The sequence below is a fragment of the Cyprinus carpio genome, chromosome A25 (assembly GCF_018340385.1).
Source record: "Cyprinus carpio isolate SPL01 chromosome A25, ASM1834038v1, whole genome shotgun sequence".
In the NCBI taxonomy this organism is placed as follows: Eukaryota; Metazoa; Chordata; class Actinopteri; order Cypriniformes; family Cyprinidae; genus Cyprinus; species Cyprinus carpio.
In genome coordinates this window covers 7693484-7719036 of record NC_056596.1, presented here as the reverse complement: position 1 = coordinate 7719036, position 25553 = coordinate 7693484, and the positions used below count along the sequence as shown (strand labels likewise).

At 36.7% G+C, this 25553-nt stretch overlaps 1 protein-coding gene across 11 annotated transcripts in view; it reads right to left on the bottom strand.

Annotated features, from left to right (window-relative positions):
- Positions 1-25553, bottom strand: part of LOC109052670 (SH3 and multiple ankyrin repeat domains protein 2-like) — a 60389-nt gene that overhangs the window by 14516 nt on the left and 20320 nt on the right. For 8 of the 11 annotated variants that reach the window (XM_042715225.1, XM_042715228.1, XM_042715226.1 and 5 more), the window contains 5 exons: positions 24074-24231; positions 23474-23587; positions 15016-15097; positions 10749-10831; positions 9106-9230 (listed from right to left, as the gene is read on the bottom strand). In XM_042715225.1, the coding sequence (XP_042571159.1) occupies positions 9106-9230; positions 10749-10831; positions 15016-15097; positions 23474-23587; positions 24074-24231 (562 nt within the window). Of the gene's footprint in view, positions 1-9105; positions 9231-10748; positions 10832-15015; positions 15098-17764; positions 18092-23473; positions 23588-24073; positions 24232-25553 lie in introns of those variants that run through there. The other 3 variants (XM_042715233.1, XM_042715232.1, XM_042715234.1) reach the window with 3 other exon arrangements.

Here is a 25553-nt window from a genome sequence, read left to right as displayed (position 1 = left end):
CAAACATGTATGTGTTTTTTTTCTTTAAGATACAAAAGGATAATTTTGAATAAACTTCTTGCAGGTTAGAAGTGACCACAGACTAACAAAAAAGGAGCCTATGGCATCATATCATGTAGACTACTTTAATGGTGTTTCTTGTCTTTGACAGCCCGTGGTAACTATGAGTTATCTTTGCAAGTATACAGGCTTAAACATGAAGGTGAGTAAATAATGGAAATTCTGTTATAATTTGTTCACTTGTACACTTTTAAAATAAAGGTTACAATATGTTTGCAGCAATTCCATAGAAAATCCAGTTAAAATCCAGACTTTTTTTCTGTGAAAAATAAAAGGAGAAAATTTGAAAATGGTTAATCTGAGAAGGTGAAGAAGACTGAGCTAAAAACTAAGGCAATAAAAATTTAATATTTTTTATTTCAGATGCATATACTGTATACTGATGTGTTTTTAACCATATTATTAAACTGACTAATCAGAGTGGATTCACAAACAGAGTAACATAATTTGTACAAAAACATAAAGAAAAGCATAAAGGATTAATGAATCATTATCAGCTGTAACCTTTCAGATCAATTTGGTTAAATATCATAAGCATGCTTGCGGCTAACACAACAGGTGGAGTGAGATAAATATATATATATAACTGGAAAATTAATAACAGATGGATAGACACTTTAAAATTTCCAAATTACTGAAGGAACTGAATGAACTCATTGTCACCATATATAAATTTGCCAAAAAAGGAGCAGAGAAATAGTAGGATATATATATATAGGATATGCTTTTGTTACAAAGGAATGTAAGTGTATACATTATTTAAAATATCTATTTTGTATTACAAGGGGGAAAAAATGACAGTTTGTTAATTTGCAGGTGAACTATTCCTTTAAGAGTTAACCATTTTGATCTGAGTCTCTGTGTCACGAAACCGAAATCAGGTTAATGACAGCTTGGGATGCAAAACTGGATTTTAGGAGGTTCTTTTTCATACATATACATCTAAACACAAAAAACAGCGATTTGCAGTTGTAAAATTATCATTGATTATAATCATTTGTGATTTCAGAGTACAATAGCAGACATAAAAACATGATACATGCACACACAGATCTTGACTGATGGATGTGTGTGACATGTGGTGAGCAGCCCACACTTGATTAAAATCTGATGAAATTAGCAGGCGGTTGTCCTCTGCACACAGAGTCAGCACACAGGAAATAAACCGTAAAACGATAAGCCTTCCATTTGGCTAATCATATCAGTTCTGCTCAGGGTCAGTCTGGTCACATTGTCTCAATGCACATGTAAATTACAAAAAAAAAAAAAAAAAACTCACAAATGAATTTCATCGCTTCTCTGCAGTCTCCAGATGCATCACACAATTTATGTTTGCTGTTCTATTCAAGGACCTTAGAGATTGTGTGTGTGTGTGTGTGTGTGTGCAAATATTCAGAAAACAAAAGGTGTGTGTGTGTTCACGTGCTGTTCATCCAACATGAGAGTGTGTCTGTGTGACAGAGAATCTACAGGGACCTCTATATTTCATAAAGGATGATTTTGTGTCACATCTGGTCACTTCCAGAAGAATAAAGATGTTTACTGCGCGCACACACACACACACACACACACACATATACTTGCTCACTAAGCAATTATGTAACTCTATGTTCACCCTTGTGCTTACATAATGCCACTCTGTGAACTTGGAGACCCCCTCCAGGTATCTTCACATAGACTGAAGACACTAACTAGTAGTAACAGAACAGTGAGGATGCATGGACAAGGGAAGACTTTTACTATTTTATTTAGTCCATTAAAAAAACAGGAACCACTCGCCTACAGACCAGCACAAAAAAATCTAAACTAATTTTATATACTATACAAGAAGACTGGAAAATGGTATTTATGAGTTGTTGTTGTTTTGAAGCAGGTTTTGAAACTAATACAATTAGGCCCAAAGTTAGCCCCAAAGGGACCTGGGTTTGTGCTTGGCATATGTCACGTCCCAATCCAAAACTGCTGTATAAAAAGGCCAAAAAGAAATAAAAAACTGGGTACAAATATATGCATGTCATCCAGCTCTTGCAAGGTCTAGTCATGTGTCTAATATCACACCTTAATAATCCAGAAACAAATTTGAGACTGCTTGTACCTTGTGAGTGGAAAATTACATTTAAATTTTAAATTTTATATATATATATATAAATTTAAAAAAAAATCAGACATCAGATAAATGTCTGATATTTAGACGCTTTTTAAATTCTCAAAAAAATCAATAATTTGATTCAACAACAACAAAAAAAAAAAAAACTGATAGAAAATGTTATATGCTTCAATCAAAATCAGGCATCAGATCAAGCATCTGTACAACTGTCACACATCCTTAAAAAAAAAAAAAAAAAAAAAAGAAAACTCATACAACTCAACAAATTCACATGGCTCCCATCTCTTAATGCCCAAGTCAAATCCACTATCATTACCAAACATGACCCAACGTTAACATTGCACTCTCTAATGCGGCCTAGAGAGCTTGCAATCACTGCACCGCTGCCCTGATTTAGAGATTTACAGAATGTTGTCAGAGGGCAATCATCCAGCCCAGCTAAAACGCTATCCCTTCAAATGAAATCCTCCTCTTCCTGTTACTTTCCGGAAAGAAGGGCACTCTTTTGTCTTGAGTAGGGATAATTATGAAGAGAACAGGGGATATGTACACTCACACACACACACACACTTAAGCCTCATCCATTTTCCTGTCTGCACTGCTCTACGATAGTAGCACAGCTTTCGGCTTGGCTTGGCCAGTACTTAAAAGGTTATATGATAAGATCTCTGTGGTCAAGTCCTCTATAGAGGAGATTAAACACAAGATAGTGTGAAAGACTCACTGAGACTTTATAGAATTTCCATTAAAGATAAAGTGGATGTCTAAACAGCATTTCTGGACACCGGGTGTCTGGACACGAAAAAATAATATACAACTTGTATTGAGTTGCATCAAGATAGGTTTACCTTGATATTTCTGAATACAAATTCTGGTTAAAGAATTAAAATTAAGTCACAGTTTGGTTCGATATTATTATTATTTTTCTTTTTTGGCTACAACCATCATTATTGTATCTGAGGGACAAGTGAACTTGTCCACACAGGGAGTAAGCTTTCTTAATATCACTAGTGCAAGCCTTACAAAACAAAATGTAAGTTTTACCATACAAATACCAATTACCAATTTTTACTGTTAATAAAGAAGTGAAGTGACATACAGCCAAGTATGGTGACCCATACTCAGAATTCGTGCTCTGCATTTAGCCCATCTAAAGTGCACACACACAGCAGTGAGCCCACACACACCGTAAACACACACCCGGAGCAGTGGGCAGCCATTTATGCTGCGGCGCCCGGGGAGCAGTTGGGGGTTTGGTGCCTTGCTCAACTTCTTCTTATTATAAACAGTGAAAACAGCTGTGCTGCTTAATATATTTGTGGAAATGTTTTAGTACTGATGAAAAGAAAGTTCAAAAGAACAGAATTTATTAAAAATATAATTTTGTAATAATGTTACTGTCACTACTGATGAACCGAATGCTTCCTTACTGATTAACCCTATTAATTTCTTTAAAATAAAATCTGTAGTGTGAATGGTAGTGTAAAAGTACCATTCTACTATCATCCCATTGCATAACTGAAACTGCCACTTTGCTTTAAGGAACAACTGCATTGTCATTAGTAATCAGTCCTGTGAGCACCAACATGCCGAAAAGATCATCTCACAGTGTAGAAACTCCTTTGGCTTAGAAAGCCAAAATAGAGAAAGCCAGCCTCCCAGGAGGAAACCATCATATAGCATATTGCAGTAACATGCATGCCTAAACAACCATGAGAGCTAATTTCTACCATGTAATATAGTCATTCGCCCCTGAAATCCAAGCACTTAGGTATTGGAATCCATTATGGAGGTGTATTTTTATATCAATACAAACAGGATTTATTTTTTTATTTTTTTACATGTGGCCCAGTACTGCACTCCAATGAAGAAAAAAAAAAAACCTCAAACCGCTACCTCGCTTTCATCACTGCGCTCAGACACAATGCTGGTGCCGTTGCTAGGCGACCGTTGCTCTGTGTTACAACATGAGACCTGGACCATCACATACACGCATGAGGAAGGTCAGTAACAACACTGGATTCCGTTATTCTGGAAATATTAAAAATAGAAAGATCTATTCCATGATATAAAATATTTTAAAATGCCTAAAAATGGAAATCACACAACATTCTGGCTGTTAACCTTTCCATTTAGTGTCACAGAGCAAACGCTATGTACTGCGCTACACTTGGTTCGCAGTGCGTGAGGAGCAGGTTTTGGTGACAGGTTGTACGGTTATCAGGCCATGAGGACGCTCGCAGGCATCTCCTACAGTCCACAGACTTCCTCCCTGCTGGTTCTCTCTGTGCACACAGAACATTCTGGAGAGAAAGCATTACAGACGAGGAGAGATGTCAAACCGTCAACAAACACATCAACCAGCCATCACATTTAAAGTTAGCAATTTTTCTAGCTACATAACCACAATTACATATTTTCCTGACGTTCATGACATTTTTTTTAACCACCTTTTTTACCAGCATGACAGTGCGAAATATTTACAAGAACCAAAAATACTTCAGTGCTGCTGCTTGTTTAAACCACTAAAATAGTTTTAAAGCACCAGATGCATTTTGTGTCATGTTATGCAATACATGTGCAAATCCACATCCTAAATTCATGAAATAGCCTGATATAATTATTAAAAATGTTCACTCAAACATGGCTTTCAGGCACCACATCCACATTTATATTTTCCAGCAGCTGAATAACAGCATGCACTCCTTTTTTTTTTTTTTTTTACAGAAGTTGGTGAGCCCTGCAAATGCATTATGGGTCAGTAAACACTGATTATATTATGGAATTGATAACACATGCCCTGGGATACACTATTAGCTCTATACAGAAAAGAGAGGTAAGTAAGATGCACAAATACGTTCAGATGAGAGTAAAGAGAAAGAGAGATACTCATACCCACACACACACCAAGGGCTAGTGGGTGTAGATGTATTTTCAGTAAATCCATCATTCTATTTTGTAGCTTCCTGGTTGATCACTAACACCCTTCATAAGCTACACTGTTTCTTAGAGTTTCTATGGCAGATGAGAGTAAAAGAGAAAGAGAGATTGACCTCAAAACCGTACTCTTTACACACACATCACATTTATATTTTCCAGCAGCTGGAATAGCATGGGAAGTGCCCGCAAATGCATTATGTCAGTAAAAACTGATTATATTATGGAAATTGAAACACATGCCCTTGGGATACACATTCTCAGAAAAGAGATGGTAAGTAAGATTGCACAAATACGTTCAGATGAGAGTAAAGAGAAAGAGAGATACTCATACCCACACACACACCAGGCTGGGGTGTAGATCAGTAAATCTCATCATTCTATTTTGTAGCTTCCTGGTTGATCACTAACACCCTTCATAAGCTACACTGTTTCTTAGAGTTTCTTATAGGCAATAAGATTAATTAATTGACTCTCAAAAGCTCCGAGAAATGTAGGAGTGAGAATTTGCTGTTCAACCTCTGGTGCAGTTCACAGAAGGTAAAACAAATATGCTTATATATATATATATATATATATATATATATATATATATATATATATATAAAAATAAATAATAAAAAATAGATATTTACATCCCTAACAAATTTACTGCAAGCTTTCATCATCAACGTAAAGTAAAACCGGGTCAAGTTCTTTGTCAGAGCTTCGCCTTGCTTGGTCCATAAGGCTAGATTGTCCCTGGGACCTGACACATCCATACACCAAAGTGTGAGAGTGCAAAACGGCAGTGTCTCAACCTAATGTGGGTAGTGAAGCTTGCTTGGCTCCTGAGGGACTGACGGTCAATATCATCGACTGGACGATTAAAATGTGTTTATTGTTTCCACGGTATTCAGGGGGAAGAGACGATGAATGAATTTATATACACAAACACTCACTCTTGCTCTTGAAAAGCTATTCTAACCTTTGCACTTTTTACATATACAAATACATTGTGCCAGACTAAGAGGATTTTGATCTGAAAGTCAACTCTAAGAGTGGTTAGAATGCAATATTGCATTTGCATTCACTTATGTTTTATATTTTATGAAGTACATTGAGTGAAAGTTATCAAATTTTTAAATCAAGAATCTAGGTTAAAATTTATATAAGATCTCTATATATTTATATTTATTTTTTAGGCACTGTAATTACTGACTACTATTATATTTTGCCATTTTTAAAATCACACTTTTTCCTTCACTAGTTAGTTTTATCTGGCACTGTGATAAATGATTTTATCTTATTTTATCTTAAGTATAAATATTTCACATAGTATCTCAATAAATATAGAAATAGTTTTTTTAATAATTAGAAAAATTGCATTTAAAATAGTTTTAGCATGTCACACTTCAGTACATCAGCTAACTATTAGGCGAAAACTGTCATTAAGGTCAGCAAAGTAAGAACATACATTACACTTCCTGCAAAATTACATCATCAAAATGCAGCTCCCAAAAATATTCTGGCTTAGTTACATTTAGACTACCGTAAGGAGCTAATTCATGAAATCTTTGCTGCTCATGAGAACCAATCATTTTCTTCCCTTCTCTGCCCTTCCAATGCAGTGCGGAGATCTTGGATCTGCTCTCTGTGCTTTAACACAAAGTGAGTGTTCTCTTAAATTTTGCATGCAAATGAACTTATTTTGCTGATGCAGAAAGGAGGACGATGTTCCCAATGCTTTTTGTGACTCATGGTCAGTCACTGCTGAAGTCTCAGTTCAGCCAGAACTGAGGGGCCAGGACAGGTGTTTTGCAGATATCCATCACTTCCATCATCATTATATATTTATAATAGGGATGGGCAGGAGGGTTGACTAGTCATTTGACTAGTGATTAAAAGTGACACTACAGACATCTTACAAATGTTGTTCTATGAAAAAATTGCATCATGGTTTTCACAAATATATTAAAGGAATAATTCACCCCAAAATTAAAATTTGATGAAAATATACTTACTCTCAGACCATTCAACATGAAGATGAGCCTGTTTCTTCATTGAAGGATTTGGAGAAATTCAACATTACATCACTTGCTCACCAATGGATCCTCTGCAGTGAATGGGTGCCATCAGAATTAGAGTCCAAACAGCTGATAAAAACATCACAATAATCCACAAGTAATCCACACCACTCCAGTCATCAATTAATGTCTTGAAGTAAAAAGCTGCATATTTGTAAGAAACAACTGCCATGACTCCATCCCCTGTTGTCCTCTCACATCAAAATTCACCAACTTATTTGTTTAAAGCTGTTTTGGACAATTTTAGCCTATAAACAGTGCATGATCTAAGCAAATTTCTCTCTTGATCCAGATGAGATGACGACTTCTCTAGAGAAAGCAGTATTATGGACAGAAGACTTGTATTTTAGCCAGAAACAATGGTGTGAAGTAATGAACTAATTTGTTTTTTTACAAACACAAAGCTTTTCGGTTTAAAAGTTGTTAACTGATGGACTGGAGTTGTGTGGATTACTTTTCTAGATTATTGTGGTGTTTTTATCAGCTGTTTGGACTTTCGTTCTGACGGCACCCATTCACTGCAGAGGATCCATTAGTGAGTAAAAGATGTAATGCTAAATTTCTCCAAATGTTCTGATGAAGAAACAAACTAATCTACATCTTGGATGGCCTAAGGGTAAGTAAAAGTTCTGAAACTGTTTTATTTTTGGGTGAACTATTCCTTTACGCAGCCTACTGTGTTCAATATTGATGATAAAAATTGTTTCTTAAGCAGCAGATCAGCAGATTTGAATGATTTCTGAAGGATCATGTGACACTGAAGACTGGAGTAATGATGCTGAAATTTCAGATTTACATCACAGGAATAAATTACATTTAGAAAGAAATTAAAATAGAAAAAATTATTTTAAAGTATAATAAAGTATATATAAAATCACTAATTCTGCACACTAAAACCTGCTTCTTTAAATTCGCCTCCTCTAGAGCACCTACAGCCATCAAGCCATCAAACCATCAAACCAGCACTTTTGCACATACATATTAAGAAAATTACTATGAAGGATTTGTACACACCTCATCACACTTCAGTTTAGCTATTTTTGATCACAAGTACATGTTCTGAGAATAAACCTAACCTGATTGAGGTCTTGTGGTTGCTTATGACCAACAAACCAACTGTTCAGACAACCTAACGACAAGTCGTTTTTGAACATATGTAGTTTTGCAGATACCAAATGTATAGAGCCATACAAATAAATAATATAATCTCACTGGTCTAATCAAAACTGAATGTAATATGGTAATAACCACAAGGTGGTTAAAAACTGAAATGGTCAAATTGAGCCCTTATCATGATACTTCTTTTTGGACTTTTTGGACTTGACAGGTTACAGATCCAAAGTACCTCTGGAGCATTAAAAATGTACAACATCCAAAAAATGCAAGATCATTCTCAGACAACTATCAAATTCAAAGCCCAACTTCTACAAAGAGTTTTGATGGTTGATTAGCGGTCTGACATTTTCAACTTTCAAATGAATTCAAAGTGTCAAGGTTACACCCTCATTCATTAAGAGTGAGAATTTAAAAAAGATAAGCTAGATTGCCTATGCAAAGGTTAGCCGTTTAAATGCATCCCAGACCAAAGAGCTCCAGAGACATCTGAAAACTGAGTTTTTGCACAGGACAGACCTCTGTGCGTTCACAGCTTTTTCCAGAAGTGCTCATCTCCTGCGTCTCTAAGCTCCTCTGTCTCATTAAAGATGTAACCATGACCTTTCCTCATATTCACAAGCTCAGAGTGTGCATAAACATTCTCCTGTTTGCACTAACGTGTGAATGATTCAGCGGCAAGCTCAAGATGAAGTTCCCTGCATGGTTTGGACATCACTCTTCCCAGCTGATCAGGGACCTTTCCATCTCTTCAGCAAGCAATGGCTTCTGCGTCTTTCCAAAACAAACCATAAGCTTATGGAAACCCAATCATATTCTTACCTCAATGAGGAAGTCTCCAGTCCTCAAGCCAGCTTTCCATGCCACCCCTCCCTCATCCACAGACTCCAGATACTGCAAGGCAGGGAACGCCGGGGTCGGCGTGAACTCCTCAATGGGAGTGTCCGCTAAAATCCACGTTGTGCCAGACAAGACAGAACCAAAGGAAAGAGATCGTAAAGATCAAAACACAGTGTGCTAGTTTTATGGGCCCAGATTAAACCTAATCCTGGAATACAAAACATTTTAATGAAGATTAAACACCTAATTATATATATATATATATATATATATATATATATACATATATATATATATATATATATATATATATATAAAAAATATTAGTGGTTTCATCTGGAAAAACATATATATATTTAGTTGTTTTATCTTCATTAAGATCCTATATATATATATATATATATATATATATATATAGATATATATATATATATTATATATAGCTAGCTTTGGATAAAAGTGTCTGTTAATGTAAATTATATATATATAGATATAGATATAGATATATAGATAGATAGATATTTATATATAGATATAGATATATATATATACACACACACACACACACACTGTTTTTACATATATAATTATTATTTAAATTACATATTTATAATCCTCTCTAGTCTATGTTTAAGCTTGCTATTACTCAAAAACGTGCTGAAAATAACATGCTTTCACATTGATGACATAAAAAAAAAATACAATTCCTATGAAAACGAGTGCCTGGTAGCACAATGGATAATGAGTGTGGCTAAACAAGAGCATCTGGTCTGATGATACACAGTGCAAGCTGCAATGCATCCATCCAACCAAATCAAAAATGAATGCAGGAGTTGGGACGTTTATATAACCAGAGAAAATGCATGCATGGATGTCACCGCTGACAGTGTGGGGAGAAGCACTGGTCTGGAGCCTGACAGAACGAGGGGCATCACAAGAGCTGATGCAAAAAGCAGCCACGGTGCACCACTCGCAACTTCAAGGGATCTAAACTAAAATTAAAATGACTAGAAACTAAAAGCATTGCAGCTGTGTTTGGGAGGAGACTTTTAGTGTCTATCTTAAGAGGGTAATGCGAGGTTTGTTGAAGTATTTTTTTTTTTTTTTTTTTTTTGAGGGATTTGAGGATTTGCAAGTGAATTAAACACTTTAACCAAAGAAAGAAACAGCTGGACTGTCAGACTCAGGAAGCCCTTGAGAGAAAGTGCCAACAGAGCCCTAATGCAGTCAAACACAAGCCAAGCACATGGAGCAGGGAGTGTGTGTGTGGGGGGGGGGGGGGGGGTGTATGTGTTCACACTTCAAAGATTTGACAAGCCCACTTAAATGCATCGCAGTCGAGTGAAGGACACGCTGACACCAAGAGATGCATTAATTCAGAAGTTGTTGACATGGATGCAATTCATGCAGCTCAAGCCACGCAGGCACATCAAATCAAGTGCGCGCGCGATGACGCGCTTTGAAATCAACAGAAATGACGTAAAAGAGGACAACACGAGCGAGGGATAAGAAATAGCGTGAAATGAAGGACCAACATAGTTTGATTCTCGAGGGTGTAAAGCATGAAGTGAGGAACAGTTATAATGAGGCGGCAGAGACAACGAGGGGTCGGTCTTTTTTCCTACCTTTCGCCCCTCTCAACACGAACCCGAATCCCTCGTTATCCTTCTTCTGCAGCACGACCGTCTTTTCGTTGATAACGCAGTCGCTGTGGAGAAAATTCCGCGCATAACGACCGTTATTACAGCCTATCATCCTCATCATCGCCACCGCCGCGCGCGCGGAGTGATGCTTCATCCTGACAGGCGTCGGCTGAGCGGAATTAATCATTTTTGCGACGAAGAGCGTGATGTTACGAGAGTTGTAACCGTTGAAAAAAGCTCACCCCCGGCTTTATCTGTCGAAGAAGGAGCTGTGACACCGGTTAAGAAAGGCAGAGCCCGGTCGCCGGCGAGAGAGCGTGTCGTAAGCGCGAGACATATCCGCCAGATGAAGGATGAAAATCACCAGAGGAAAACATGAGCGGTAATCTTGGAGGAATGGTTATGAGAGAGAGAGAGAGAGAGAGAGAGAGAGAGAGAGAGAGAGAGAGAGAGAGAGAGACGGCTTACAGAGAAAGAGAGAACGCGCGAAAGAGAGACGAAGAATGCATGCATGTGTGTGCGCGCGAACTGGCCTTGGATGAGCGCGCCACTAAAAATAATTTTATGTGTCCATTACTGATTGGAATCGTAAAGAATTTAACGATCCTGAATTCTCTTAACGATTTCTGTTGCTTAACGCTCACATTAACGATTCTTTTAGTACTTTCTGAATAATAAATATTTGGAAATCAGAATCTAATCGCATTTAATGCCCCCTGCAATCTGTTACCGAATGATGACAATAATTTCAAATTGTGATAATGACAAATTTCAACAGAACATAAACATAAATATGTAGAAATAATCAAATGTAATTAATCAAAAAGTGTTTTAACATTACTTTTCTGACTTTTCACAGACTTTTTAGAAAAAAAAAATGATCCTAACTATATATTAAATAAAAATATTAAAAAAATTGATTCATTTTCATTCACGCATTTAGGTGAACTATTTCTTTATCACAAATCAAATCTAATTTCTGGGTCAAAGAAATTCACTAAAAAGTTTTTCAAATGCAATAGGAGTTATTAATTCAAATTTCCTATATAAAAATGTATTTGTCAGGGACCATTTCTAGTAGTTACACTATGGTGGTGGTTGTCCAGAATGACACGAAAACATCTTTGTGACACTAAGTGTTACTTCCTGCCTAGCACCATCGACATCCTTCCCCAAAACACAGTTGTGGCTAGAAGGGATACAGCTCCAACCGGAAACTAACAATAAAATTAAATTTTCTACCTATTAGATTGTGTTTTATTAACGTCTACACCTACCCCAACCCTAAACCTACCCCTTACAATAATGATTTTTTTTTTAAATTTTGTTGAACAGTGTGACAAAAATTACGATGTATTGATGTGCGCATGCCCAGTATCGCCATAAGTATCCCTTCTAGCCTTAACCCCAAAACACACGCCGCAAGCAAGCAGATCAAGGCACCGGAGGTATCCACAAATATGCTATTTGAATATGATAGCACTGAAAAGCAAATGTTCTCTCTTTCCCTAAAGGACAAGAGGGCTTACCATCTTTTAGATGGAGTATTAAATCCAGTCCTGGAAATCAAGCCGGGGTACTTAATGGGTAGCGAATTGCTCCAACTGCAACTCTCACAAAGAGCTGGAGTCTGATTTCCAGGCCTGTGAAATTTCATTTTACGGCACTTTGTATTTTGACTGTGTCCCTAGATCAAATGAAACCCTAAAATAATCACTGAAGGTCATGAACCACAGCTCTAGTTTGATTCATTTAACTGCCTAAAATGCACACAAAATGATCTTCTTGTAGTGTTTATAATCCCATAAAACTGTAGCTGGCATATTGATAAAATAGACTTAACCTGTGATCACAAGATTGACTGATTTACCTCACAGTCTTAACTACAAGATAAAGTCTTATTGAAATATTGAAAGAGCTCCAAGCTCAAAAGGTAGAGTGCTGACTCCTGAGGAATGATGCATGGTTGTCATGGCAACATAATCTGCTTTAAGGGGACACTGTGGCGATGTCACAGAGCAACAAGGTCATTATTATCCCGGCCTGTTATAGGGAAATATTATTTGCTCATAATCCATTTATACCTGTGTGTGATCTCATTTCAGACATTCAAACCGCTGTCCATCACGCAGCGATATTTATACACTGATGTAGATTAGCTGTTTAACGAAAGCTAAATAATGCATCTTAAATCAGACGAAATCTATTTGGATTTATCCTACCAAAAAGTTTACACTGGAATTCATTGTAAATTCATAATATCTAAAGAATAAAATCAGCGTGTCTGCAAAAGACTGACACTACTAGCAGGTATCTTATGATATATCTGTGACAAGTTCACCTAAAAGGACCCATGTCCTTCTATACGGCTGTCACTCAAGCTCCCTGCAGCAGGAAGTAGCCTGCACTGCATTGCCATGGATTCTCTGTCTCCATGACAACCAGCTCGAGCGAGGGGTGTGTCAGCTGGGTAGGAGTATGGTAGCCGGATGCAAGAGGATCTGTCTCTTTTTTTGTCTTTTTAACACCCTGTAACAAATGTGTAAAGTTCATAGTACAATAAAAACTAAATTAAGAAATAATGTTACCCTTAAGTAACAGGGTAATTAGCATTCGATAGCTTTAAATAATGTTACTATTAAAACATGAATAACATTATAAAAATCTTATTTAAAGTAAGATTCCCAGACTCCACGAAGAACCAATGATTTGTAGCTAAATTAGTTTCAAATGTGAAGATTTACAGCCACATATTATGACATCATAATGTCAAAGAGCGTTTGTGTGTGTGTGTGTGTGTGTGTGTGTGTGTGTGTGTGTGTGTGTGTGTGTGTGTGTGTGTGTGTGTGTGTGTGTGTGTGTGTGTGTGTTTGTTTGTTTTTTAAAATGCCATCAAAGTGTCTGCATCACACAGTGGCGACCCCAAGCTCGAGCGTTGCTTACATAACCGGCCATTTAAAGAGTTTTCACACACTTCAAACCGTTTTTCCCCTTTGAATAACAATGTGCTTGTGCAGCGCTTTGTGTTAAATCATAGTGAGGCAGCAAAGTTTTGGGAAATGATGGTTTGTGTGTAAGGATGCACAGGTAAATGGATGCTGTACTTTGATACACTTACAAGAATACTTATTAATTATCACTGGCCTTAACTGATTAATCAATCTTTTCAGTTTGTTTTTTGCTTATACTATATTAATCCAGGGAATTACACTACCGCTGAAAAGTTTGGGATCAGTAATGTTTTTTAAAGAAATCTCTTATGCTCATCAAGGCTGCATATATTTGATCAAAAATACAGAAAAAAACAGTAATCTTGCAAAATGTTATTACAATATGAAATAATGGTTTCTATTTTAATATACTTTAAAATATAATTTATTTCTGTCATGCTGAAGCTGAATTTCCATCAGCCATTACACCAGTCTAAAATGTCACATGATCTTTAAGAAATCATTCTAATATGCTGATTTATTATTATAATTATCAATGTTGCCAACAGTTGTGCTGCCATTTTTTTATTTTTGGAAACTGTGATACTTTTTAACACATTCTTGCTGAATAAAAGTTTTAATTTCTTTCAAAAAAAAGAACAAATAAAAATTTACTGACCCCAAACTTTTGAACGGCGGTGTATATTTTTTAGAAAAATTTCTATTTTAAATAAATGCTCTTCTTTTTAACTTTTTATTCATCAAAGAATCCTGAAAAAAGGTATCACAGATTCCAAAAAATATTAAGCAGCAATAGTTTCCAGCACTAATAATAAATCAGCATATTAGAATGATTTCTGAAGGATCATGTGACACTTTAGACTGGTGTTATGGCTGATGGATATCAGCTTTGCATCACAGAAATAAATTATATTTTAAAGTATATTAAAAGAAACCATTACTTTATATTGTAATAACATTTTGCAAGATTACTGTTTTTTTTCCCCTGTATTTTTGATCAAATAAATGCAGCCTGGATGAGCATAAGAGACTTCTTTAAAAAAAATTCAAGTATTACTGATCCCAAACTTTTAAGCAGTAGTGTATGTCTTTTGGTGTAAATCAAATGCATATAATATCTATATATATTTATGATTTTAAAAACAACCTGGCCATTTTTTTTTTTTTATGTCTTAGGTAACTTTAGGTAACCTTTTTCGAGTTGTGTGCAAGAGCCCATTTCAAACTACCATCATGTATTGAACCTGACAGACTTTAAAAAACACGGTCAGAAGGATTAGAAAAATGTTTAATCATACCTTGATGCATCAAAACTGTCATAAGACCCCACAGTGTAGTGTCGAAAGAGCTTCCTTCTCTCTGATCGGTCTGCCCGGGCATCTGTGAAGACATATTTACAGACATTTACTTTAGATCACCCCAATTATGCAATATTTCAACGTTGCATAGTGCTTAGAATCTGTGCCACTCAGAAAGTCCCATAAAATCCTTTTTCATTCATTATTTTCACACAAAACAAAAGTTTCTTCCTAAAAATGTGACTGTGTTCAAGCACTGACTCAGCAAACATTAAACATTTCAACTTTATTATCATCACTTTCACACCGAATATAAAATGTGCAAAAAGAATAAAAATAGAATTTTTGATAGGCACAGCAGATGTGATAAAGTGAGAATGTTGTAAAGGTTCGGTTACATAATTGCATAAAAAAAGCTGCTAGTCACAAATTTGTATAACTGTGTGCCATATAATAATTAACAAAAGGTGCTTACAGTTTCACCAGACAGAACCTTGGCATGCAGATTGTCACTGACAAATAACACCAGCATGACACACACAAATAAATAAATAAATAAAATGAAATAAAATCACATTTCTTGAACACATGCCATGAGCTTAAAATAAATCCACAATTTATAACAGTGAATTCAAAACTACACCAACTATACCACCTTCCCCGTTTAATTGCAACCAATAAAAAGCTCTTTGGAAGACAGGTACCATTTGGCCCCTAATGGTGCCAAACTAGACTAGTCCTCCGAGAGAGCTCAGAAAGGTCAAATATTGACTGTGTTTTATGGAAGGAACCAGGATAAGAGCCAACAAAGCTAATGAAGAGACTTTTTTATGTTGTAGAGATTAATCGTCTATCCGGCTCCACTTTCGCTCTTCCGGACGTCTCCGGGGGGAGCGTTCACTCTAGGCCATTCATACGCCAACATGTTTGTATGACATTAAAACAACTGTCCGCAGAGGACTTATACAAGTGGATAAAAAACACTGGATTAATATCTGTATTCAATCGAATCACCTTAATGTTAAGCACAGCCCCAAAAGTGCACTTATATAAGGACAGCAAATTATAATTACAGAGGAAATCCACCCATTAACTGTGGTACAACTAGTGATAATACAGATCCTGAGCAACTGTGTACACATTTGTCCATTAATGAGATTCTCAAGGAGTTTGTTCTGCAAGCTGCAGCTTCTGAAAACTGCACCATTTGTATTGTCCTCTGCGGTTCTGTTGATACACGATGATATCAGTAGTCAGGAGGCTGCGTGGGATTCAACACTTTCCCCTTCCAACCTACTCACTGGTTAGCTGTTAAAGTTACAGACGCTCAATTCTTTGTTGAGCTGAAACGTTTTGATGTTCCATCAAAAGGAGGTTTAGATTCAGTGCAATTCTACAGAGACATCCGCTCTATCCTGTGACTGCTGATGTAAGATGTCCTCCCCATCTGTCAGTTGTTTCAAGTATACAAAAAATGCGGTTTAATGAATATTTTGGTTGATCAAACTGTTTTATCAAAATGTGCCCATCTAGGAAGGGTAAAATTCAAAAATAGCATTAAAATCGGCTTTAAAAAATGAATTCTGAAAAGTAAGCTTTTGGCACTGTACAGCTTATATTTTGCTTTCATTTTTACCATTTATATGGAAATTAATCAAATAATATTGAGGTCAAACTGGACGTGGTATGATGCATCTCATCAAATTAGTAAATCAAAACTGAATCGTTTGAGTGTGCAAGTGAATCATCACACTCTAAGCCTTGACATTGCCATTTATAGATGTGTTTTGCCAGGTTGTGCATTATGCAGTTTTGAGCAATACATGATTTCACATGCATAAAACTGAACAGAGGAATTTAATATCAAAAGATATAGACATTATAATTAATTGGATGAATAAAATGGCCACCACATAAAGTGCCATCTCTTTTTCGTTCTCTTTCTCACATCTTAATGGAACACCCTGTCAGTTTTCTGTAGCAGCTGTGTCATCTTTCCAACAAAGAGCATTCTGGCACATACACACAGAGCCACATGTACTTGACACAAGCGCTGTTCCTCTGTGGAGAGTGTGGGTAAAAAAGTCTATTTGACATGAGGGCAAGCAGCAATGACAGTTGCTACAACACCAGATTTCAAACCACCAGGGGTAACTAGCTGTGTGGTACACTTGATAAAATTCATAAAGATAGAAAATGCACAGCAAGCACGACTTGAAGGATACAAAACTTTCAGAGTCAGAGCGCACCACTGGAAAAAAAGTAATAACTATAATATTTTGTTTTACAACTCTACGACTTGACCACAGTTTCTCACTCAATTCAATACAATGAAACTTTATCTGATTTGTCATCTTTGACAAAGCTAAAACATGCCGGAGAACTGAATTCGATCGAAAAATGACCCCAAGACCATTTGGATATTTTACTACAATTTGTTTGCAATAACTGTTCAAGGCCTTTGAAACTGACACAAAGAGTCACTAAGTCATAAGAATGCACAGTTACCTCAAAAACCAAGTGAAAAGACTCAAAAGACAAAAAATAGCCTACTAGAAAAACTATTTTTTAAAGCATAAATCATGAACAACTGCAACTGACATTTAATCGTCAAAAAGAAAAATCTAACTAATCATTTCTATAAAATTGTCCACACAAGAGCGCAGAGCAAAACATGCAATTATTGGCCGCACAAATGCGTAATTCATCACAAAACTCCTCAGTTTGCAACATCCTCAAATCAACATACCTCCAAAATGAACCTTCTTCCTAGATCTGCTAGTCTCGTCCATTGGTCCCCTTTAGTTCACCCCCGAGTCAATCCGAGAAACACTCAATTCTCCTTGCCTGAAGGGGAATTGCCACTTTTCTCGATCCCTCAGGCCCTGACGCCTAACTTCCCATCTCCAAAAACTCTCGCGTCTCCTCGAGCGCTCAGGTGAGAGGTGACCATCAGCACCACACACATGGAACAGAGAACCGTGGCATTGGAAAAGATGGTATGTAAGCTCTGTTCTCAGTGCTGTGAGAGGGAGAGAGAGTGTGTGTGAGAGAGGGAAAAAAAAGATGCCACAAAAAGAGGAAAAAAATCTTACTAAGGCCCACTCCGAAGAAACATCATCAGAACACTGTAGAGCATGTTTCCATGGAAATATATCAATCAGGAATGTGCATGAGTGTTGCTCGGAAAGGTTGAAGAGACTTCAGCAGAATACTTGTGCTGTTACTAACCAGTCGATGCTGGATTTATTAACTGTAGTCCATGTTGAACACTGCACTAGATTTTCAACTTTTAAGGCTATCCAGTAGCATGTGTGATGTATCTTGGCTAGTTGTTGGATTCACCTAAAAATAAGACAGATTTGGGCAACAATCTTCAAAAATTTAGATTATAATAATGCTGAAAGCATCGCCATGGGAACCAAATGACTATTTCATAAATCAATGAAAGAAATCAGCTGTCTTTGCAACTCTTCGAAAGCGCTTCACTCGAAGCAGTCATGGATTTCAAGGCTGCCAATGGCTCTCAACATAGCATTTCTCACCTTTTTACTCTGCCGCCCTGCTTCTTTTGCAACACTAGCAAACATGGATGAGATTCAAAACGCCTCAAGTGAAACTAATACCAAACACAACTAGAATTTTCACCTCAGATTACTGCTAAAATGTACTCAAATGGATCAAATATGTTGAGAAAACTAAATTATTGGCTATAAAATGGTGCAGGCAAAAGATCCAGATTCGCCACCAAATACGTATTTGGGTCAATGGTGTGACATGCATTTATCGTCCTGGTCTATTAATTTTTTTAATGATATCAAAAGGAGGAACCCCTTCAAACTGTTATGACTGTATGTCAAGGTCTGTCTTCTGAAGATAATCTGACCTTTTAACCACAAATGTCGAAATCATAATTGAAATGCATTTTACCTTGGAAAACCAAAAAAATTCTTGACACATTACTTCAACTAAATTTTCCTTTTCTTTATTGTAGACACTGTTATTGACTTGCTTTCTCAAAAACTATGCAAGAATTATTTGAACATACAAAACATTTTAAAGAAACAAACAGTGTCCACTGTTCCCTTAATGCTGGGTTCTTTGGAAAGCCAAACAAGGTTATCTTTCTATCACAACCAAAACCACACTTCTATAGTGTGCCGACAACTTCAGTAACCCGAATGAAGCATGTTAATGGGCGTGCTCTTGCTCTCGCTCTGGTTGCTGCTTCTTCCAGGTGAAGTGGCCATACAAGGAATTCCACCCTTTATGATGTCATACAGCGCCATACTCCAGCGGGAAAAAAAAAAAAAAATCATCCATCATGCATCCAACTTGCTTTTTGAAACTTTGGCCATGTTTATCATGAGAATCCAACTCTTTAACAGTGTAAATAAGTCAGAATGCATGCATTAAGCATCCCCTTTTCACTTAAAATACTTTCTCATATAACAAAGACAACTAGGCGATTAACCTAAAAAGTATAAACACTCAAAACATTGCTATTAGAGATTTAACAATGCACACCAAGCCGGTTGATAATCGATATAAATATGTGATGATTCAAGTTGGTTGAGATGTTAAACTATTTGTGATACATTTGGGGGTGGGGGTTTATATGAATGTACTTCTGAGGGGAACTGACTGTCTTTAGAAGAGTTTAGATATATTTTCTTTTCATCTTGCCTCTGTGTAATGCATAATAAAGTAGCATTTATAAGCGCAGCTGTAACAAAGGAAACAATGTATCGCTGCTGTTCCGTAAGTGCCACCTGCTGTCAGAGAGTGAATCAGCTTCTCCTTCAGCCCATCTGCTGTTTTTGTTTAGTGCAGATATGTTTTGTGTAGTATAGTTTCACAAAGCTGAAGTCAGAAAATTCTGTTTTTCTTCAAATTTCAAAATTATACAATCTAATTTTAATTCCAACCAGCTACGCATTGCAACAGAGGCTCAACCAATAGAAGGAGTTTGGGGCGGGGCTACTTGTTTGTCGAACCAATAGCAGACAGGAAACCTGTTTGAAAACTATTTTATTTTACAATTCAGCTCTGAAATGACACACTTCACCTTTAATAACAGCATTTAGGTTAGCCGTACAGATGCAGAAGCACTTACTGTGCTACTGCAGCACAACCTTAAGGCAAATGTCATGTTCCATCACATGACTGGTGAACTTAGATCTTACAGTCTGAGAGCTGAGTCAGCCAGACTCTCGCCCCGAGTCACATGGGCTAATGCCTCTCAGGCCAATGACAGCTGTTGTTCACCAAACCTACATTCTGCTCACCACATGCTGTCGTGAACAGCTCTCCATTTGTTTAGTGTAGCTGCCAATAGCTGTCTTACTGTACATGGTCATAACCAACAATCTGGACCACAGCAGAGAATTGTGTTGGCGATTTTAGACTAAAGCACAATTGTAGATTAACAACAGGATTTGGATAATTACATTATGTCAAATGCAATGCAAGTGTGTTGCAATGCAAAGCCTTTTACGGTTACTGTTATAAAGGTTCGGATGTGTTTCAATGAAGAAAACATCTGAACGCCTCTATGACACTTGCACCACACACACATACAGGGCTGAAAAACGCACAGTAGCTGCACTGATGTGGAAGGCATTCATTTGGCCCAAAATAACAACTCTCAACAGAATGTTGCCCCTGGCCCCTTCTGCCAATTTGCACAGCGAACATTGAGTGCACACACCAAAGCTACACAACAGACAATGATTGTACTTACAACTAAAAAAATAAAAAAATAAAAATCTAAATTTTAACACACATTTGCTCTAGAGTAGAGCTATGATTGCCGTTAATGACATTCCTGTGCTCTGTCCAATTTGGATCTAATGCACAAATCAAATTCTCAGGTGCTCATTCACACCAATGTTTGACGGATGAACGCGAGCATTTGATCTGAGAGGTGGACGTGTGTGCTTTGTGGCCTAGTTGCAAATGAACACTAACTGAATTAACAGCCTGTTATTGCCGCAAGGCTCCTCACATATTCTGCGGGTTATCAGAGCACTAGAGAAGAATAGAGTGAGAAAAGACATAATAAGAGGATTGGAAAAAGTGTTTCTTCCCCTCACCTTGTAATATGTTGAACAATTGTGTAATTTGAAATCTACACTTTATTTTTGATAGTTCACCGAAAATAAATTTTCTGTCATCATTTACTCACCCTTGTGTTGTTCTAAATTTGTATGATTTTTTTTCTTTAGTGGAACACAAAAGAAGATATTTAACCGAGTGTTTGTGCTGCTCCTTTTCATACAATAAAAGTAAATTGTAACCAATGGCTGTCAGTCTCTGAAAATCAGAAAGACATCATAAGACATTATAAGACGTACCATATAGTCCATACGACTTAAGTGATATTTTACAATGCTTCTGAAGCCATATAACAGCCATTCAAAGACACAAGAATAAAAAAAATAAAAAATAATTGAAATTATTCATTGATTTTCTCCTTCACTGCAGCACTGAAAGCCTATTCAAGTATGCTGTCCAAGACACTTCATGCAAAGTTTGACATCAACAGTAACATTACTTGTCACATTTCTCTTGCATACAAAACCATTGTACAGCTTCAGTTTGGAATGTAGCACAGAAGTGGTATGGACTAGTTTTGTTGTATGAAACAGAGCAGAATGAACATTCTGTAAAAAAAAAAAAAAAGACGAATTCAGTTTGATTTTTCATTTTTTGTTCAGGGGTGGAAATAATAAACAGCTTGAATATTCGATTTCTATACGTGGGCAGGAATGAAACCCCTTTCTGCTGATTGTTCAGCCGAACATCAAAACGTGTCGTCATCCGTTCTTCATCAGTTACACGCGGCAGAATAATAGTATACAGATTCTCAATATGCTTATTGCAACTACATTTCTTCTTTTTCTCATCAAAACAACCAGATCAACGAATAGCTCGACACAACCCATACTGACGCAGAGGCTAGACAGGGCTTTCTTCTGTGTAGACATAAAATTCACCGACTGTTTGCATCAGTTGCATATGGCAGGGTTTGATGGCTGTCATAGCCTACCCCTGGTCACCCAGTAAGTTAAAAAATAAAGTAATTAAGATATAAATTATTATATTAGTGGTAAATTAATTATTTTTAAACAAAAAGGAAATAACATGCATGGTGTGGGCCTATTAACTTTCACACAAGAATTGTCATTCTGACAATTTGACAACCGGAGCACAACAGAGATGTGTATGAGGTGTATAATATAGGCCTTGTGTTTTATTAAAATTGGTTATAATTTATATCTCAAAAGAACACACTTTCTTTGCCTTGTTTGCGGCACAAACTGCTGCACACTCGCACACTGGACTGCAACGCAAGACTTTTATAAATGTAGGCTAATAACTTGCCATTTCGGTTTGTTTTTCATCAAACCCCATAGTATACCTTCAGAACCCTTGGAATATGCTGCGGCACGAGTTGCATAGGATTATTTTACAACACATTAAAAAAAAGTGAAAGTCACGATTCTCTGCCATTAAATGGGCAAGTGCAAGCAGGACATTTTTATTTATTTACAGTTTGTATAGAAAAGAATCACACCCCTTTAAAATGATCGCATTTTGTTGCTTTACAGCCTGAAATGAAGACGGACACAGTTTTTGTTTTATCCAGCTGTGTTTACTCAGTGCAACCTATAACATCCAAGTGAAAGATATAACACCAACATGTCAGAAAAAAAAAAAAAACAGTATGACTGCTTTTTCATAAGCGCCACCTGCTGTCAGAGAGTGGATCTGCAGTCTCAATCAGTGTGTCTGCTGTTTTTGTTTTGTGCAGATGTTTTATGTAGTATAGATTCACAAAACTAAAGTCAGACCATTCTGTTTTTGTTTAAAATTTATACAATCTAATGCAATTATACAATCAAATTTTGATTCAAAAACTGCTCATGCTGCATGTATACAGCATCTTTGTTCGGATCGTGATTAAAATACAGTGGTTGCCTCTAATTTTGAATGGAAAGAGCACAGGCAAAGCATTAGTTTCTTTATATTAAGTTTTTTTTCTTATTTCTTTATTTGATTTAGGGGTTGTTTTAATATGTCAATTTTGTTTTGTTATTTTACATATTTCAATTTCACAAAGAAATGTGCAGCATTTTGTCCAAGCAATAATAAAAGGACACCTTTTCATTTATAATTTGTCTTAAATCTCATTTTGCAAAAAAATAAATAAATAAAAAAATAGTGAGAAAATCGTATTGTGAAATCAGTATCGTGAATCGTATTGCCTCCTGAGTTGAGTGAATTGTTACATCCCTACATAATATACTACATAAAATACAATGATAGTAAAATAACACTGTTGTGGGTGAGTAAATAATGACAGAAGTGTCATTTTTGGTGTACTATGCCTTCAAGTTGGCATGACAGTGAATGAGATCATGTTCAAAGTGTGTGTTTGTGTGTAGACACTCACAGGGCCTGTCCTCGTTGGGTTTGCTTGGGATCTCTTCCACGCATTCTGCTGGGAACCAGCCTACATTCCCTCGGGCACTGCCTTCCCAGAATCCTCCTTCCCCAATACTGAGAACTACGTATGAGAAAGTCATCAAAAATATATATATAAAACACTCTTCTCATTATTTACATACTACATGTGCATTCCTATACAAAATGCCTGTTACACATGCAGCTCTTTTAAGATCATTCCACAGGCATTCTGACCACATCTTTATGGATGTATAAATTTACACATGCTAATATAATTAACAGGCCTATGCTGATTTTATCCAATGAAGTCTTCACTCTTATCCACTGAAACCTCTCTAATTAATCTCTTTCTGTTTGTGAAGTGTTAAAAGCTCTGGCCAGGCATCGCCTGGTGCCGAAGGGCAGAATCTGTGAATTCTTGCTCTCCATATGGCAGGAGAAACTGCACCCCCTGCTACAAACCAGCTTTTCCATGCATTTGGTGCACACACTCTTAACACTCTTAAAAATGTCCATATTTACTATCAATAACATATGGTTTAATTAAGTAAAGTTAAATTGAATTCGTAAAATTATATACATGTACCTTTGACCCTGTCATTCTTATACAAAGCGATTTCTCCCTCGCCCTGTGGTTGGTAAGACTTGACCACCACGTAGTGTCTTCCTGGAACAGCACTGTACAACTTGCGTTTGGACCCTGGAATGTCCATGCCGGAGTAGACATCCCTGTTGGCACGGGGACTGGTGGGAATACAAGAAGCAAAATCTGAATATGAAAATGATAGACAGAATTATAATATAATACAATACAACACACACACACACACACACACATATTAAATATAATACATCACACACAGATATGTTGTTTTAATATATTACAAATGCGAACAATAATGTGCTATATTTATTGTATTTCTGATATATTATTCTTAAATACTGGAGGTAAAGGTCCGCTAAAATAGAGTCTGGCAATGTCTATGGTAAGCACTGAGGCACACTAGTATACTAGACCATGGCTATTAAAAGTATAAGGGCTCCCTCTGCTGGATAGACACCATAAATGTACTAAAGCCAAGATGTGCTCCTAGACTTGTGTCTTACAAGCAGAAATTTTGAGTCTAGCCTTGGGCCAGGCTGAATCATTAACTTATCCAGTTCATGGCAGCTGAGCCCTGTCCTGAAGTGACTCAGAGTGTAACTTCATCCACTCAGTGGGAGCAGACGGCTAACATCCAAAAAAACAAAACAACAACAACCAAAAACAACTTGTTCTCCAGAAAAATGCTGACATTAAAGACTCAACAAAAGAACAGTCTCGACGATGTTGTTAGTGAAGGTGTTAATGAGGGCGCGATGGGCTTAAAAATAACATTGAAACTCTCACTGCAAAAGAACATCCAGTTTTCAGATGACATGCATAATCTCAGAGGCACAAATCCTTATTGTCCCTGCTTTCAGTTTAACATATAAATGCAAGCCCAGCTTCACAGGAAGGCCAGGAGGATGGCCGAATGCAAAGCAATTTCAGATGGTTTAAAAAAAAAAAAATTAAAAAAAAAATAACAGTAAAAAAAAAAAAATTCTGCTTTTCTATTAATATTGAAGTTAGGTCACAGAATGCTTAGTACCATGAAGAAAAATAAAAAGTTGATTAAATATGTGTGAATAATATAATAATAATAATAATACTTACAAAAAAATAGCAAAGTAAAGTAAAAATAGTACAATTCAGGGTTAAAATGGCCATGGAATGAAGAAAAATATAGTGTATTCACAAACCTGAATTCTGGCATTATGAAACACAGCTGCTGGTATAAAAAACATATGGCATCATAAAAGCAACTTCCTGTTCACACATGACATGCCCTACCTCACAACCTTTCAAGGTCCCCATTGCATCTGGTGACTTCAGCCTATAGGAGCAGGTGAAATTGGGACAAAGCACCTACATGTGCCCTCTGTGTGCTTCCTGCTTTTTTAAGCCTCCACTGAGAACCTCTCAATGTCACCGCCCAAAGTCAACACACCCAGATTAGCCTTCTTACGTAATAAAGCTTGAC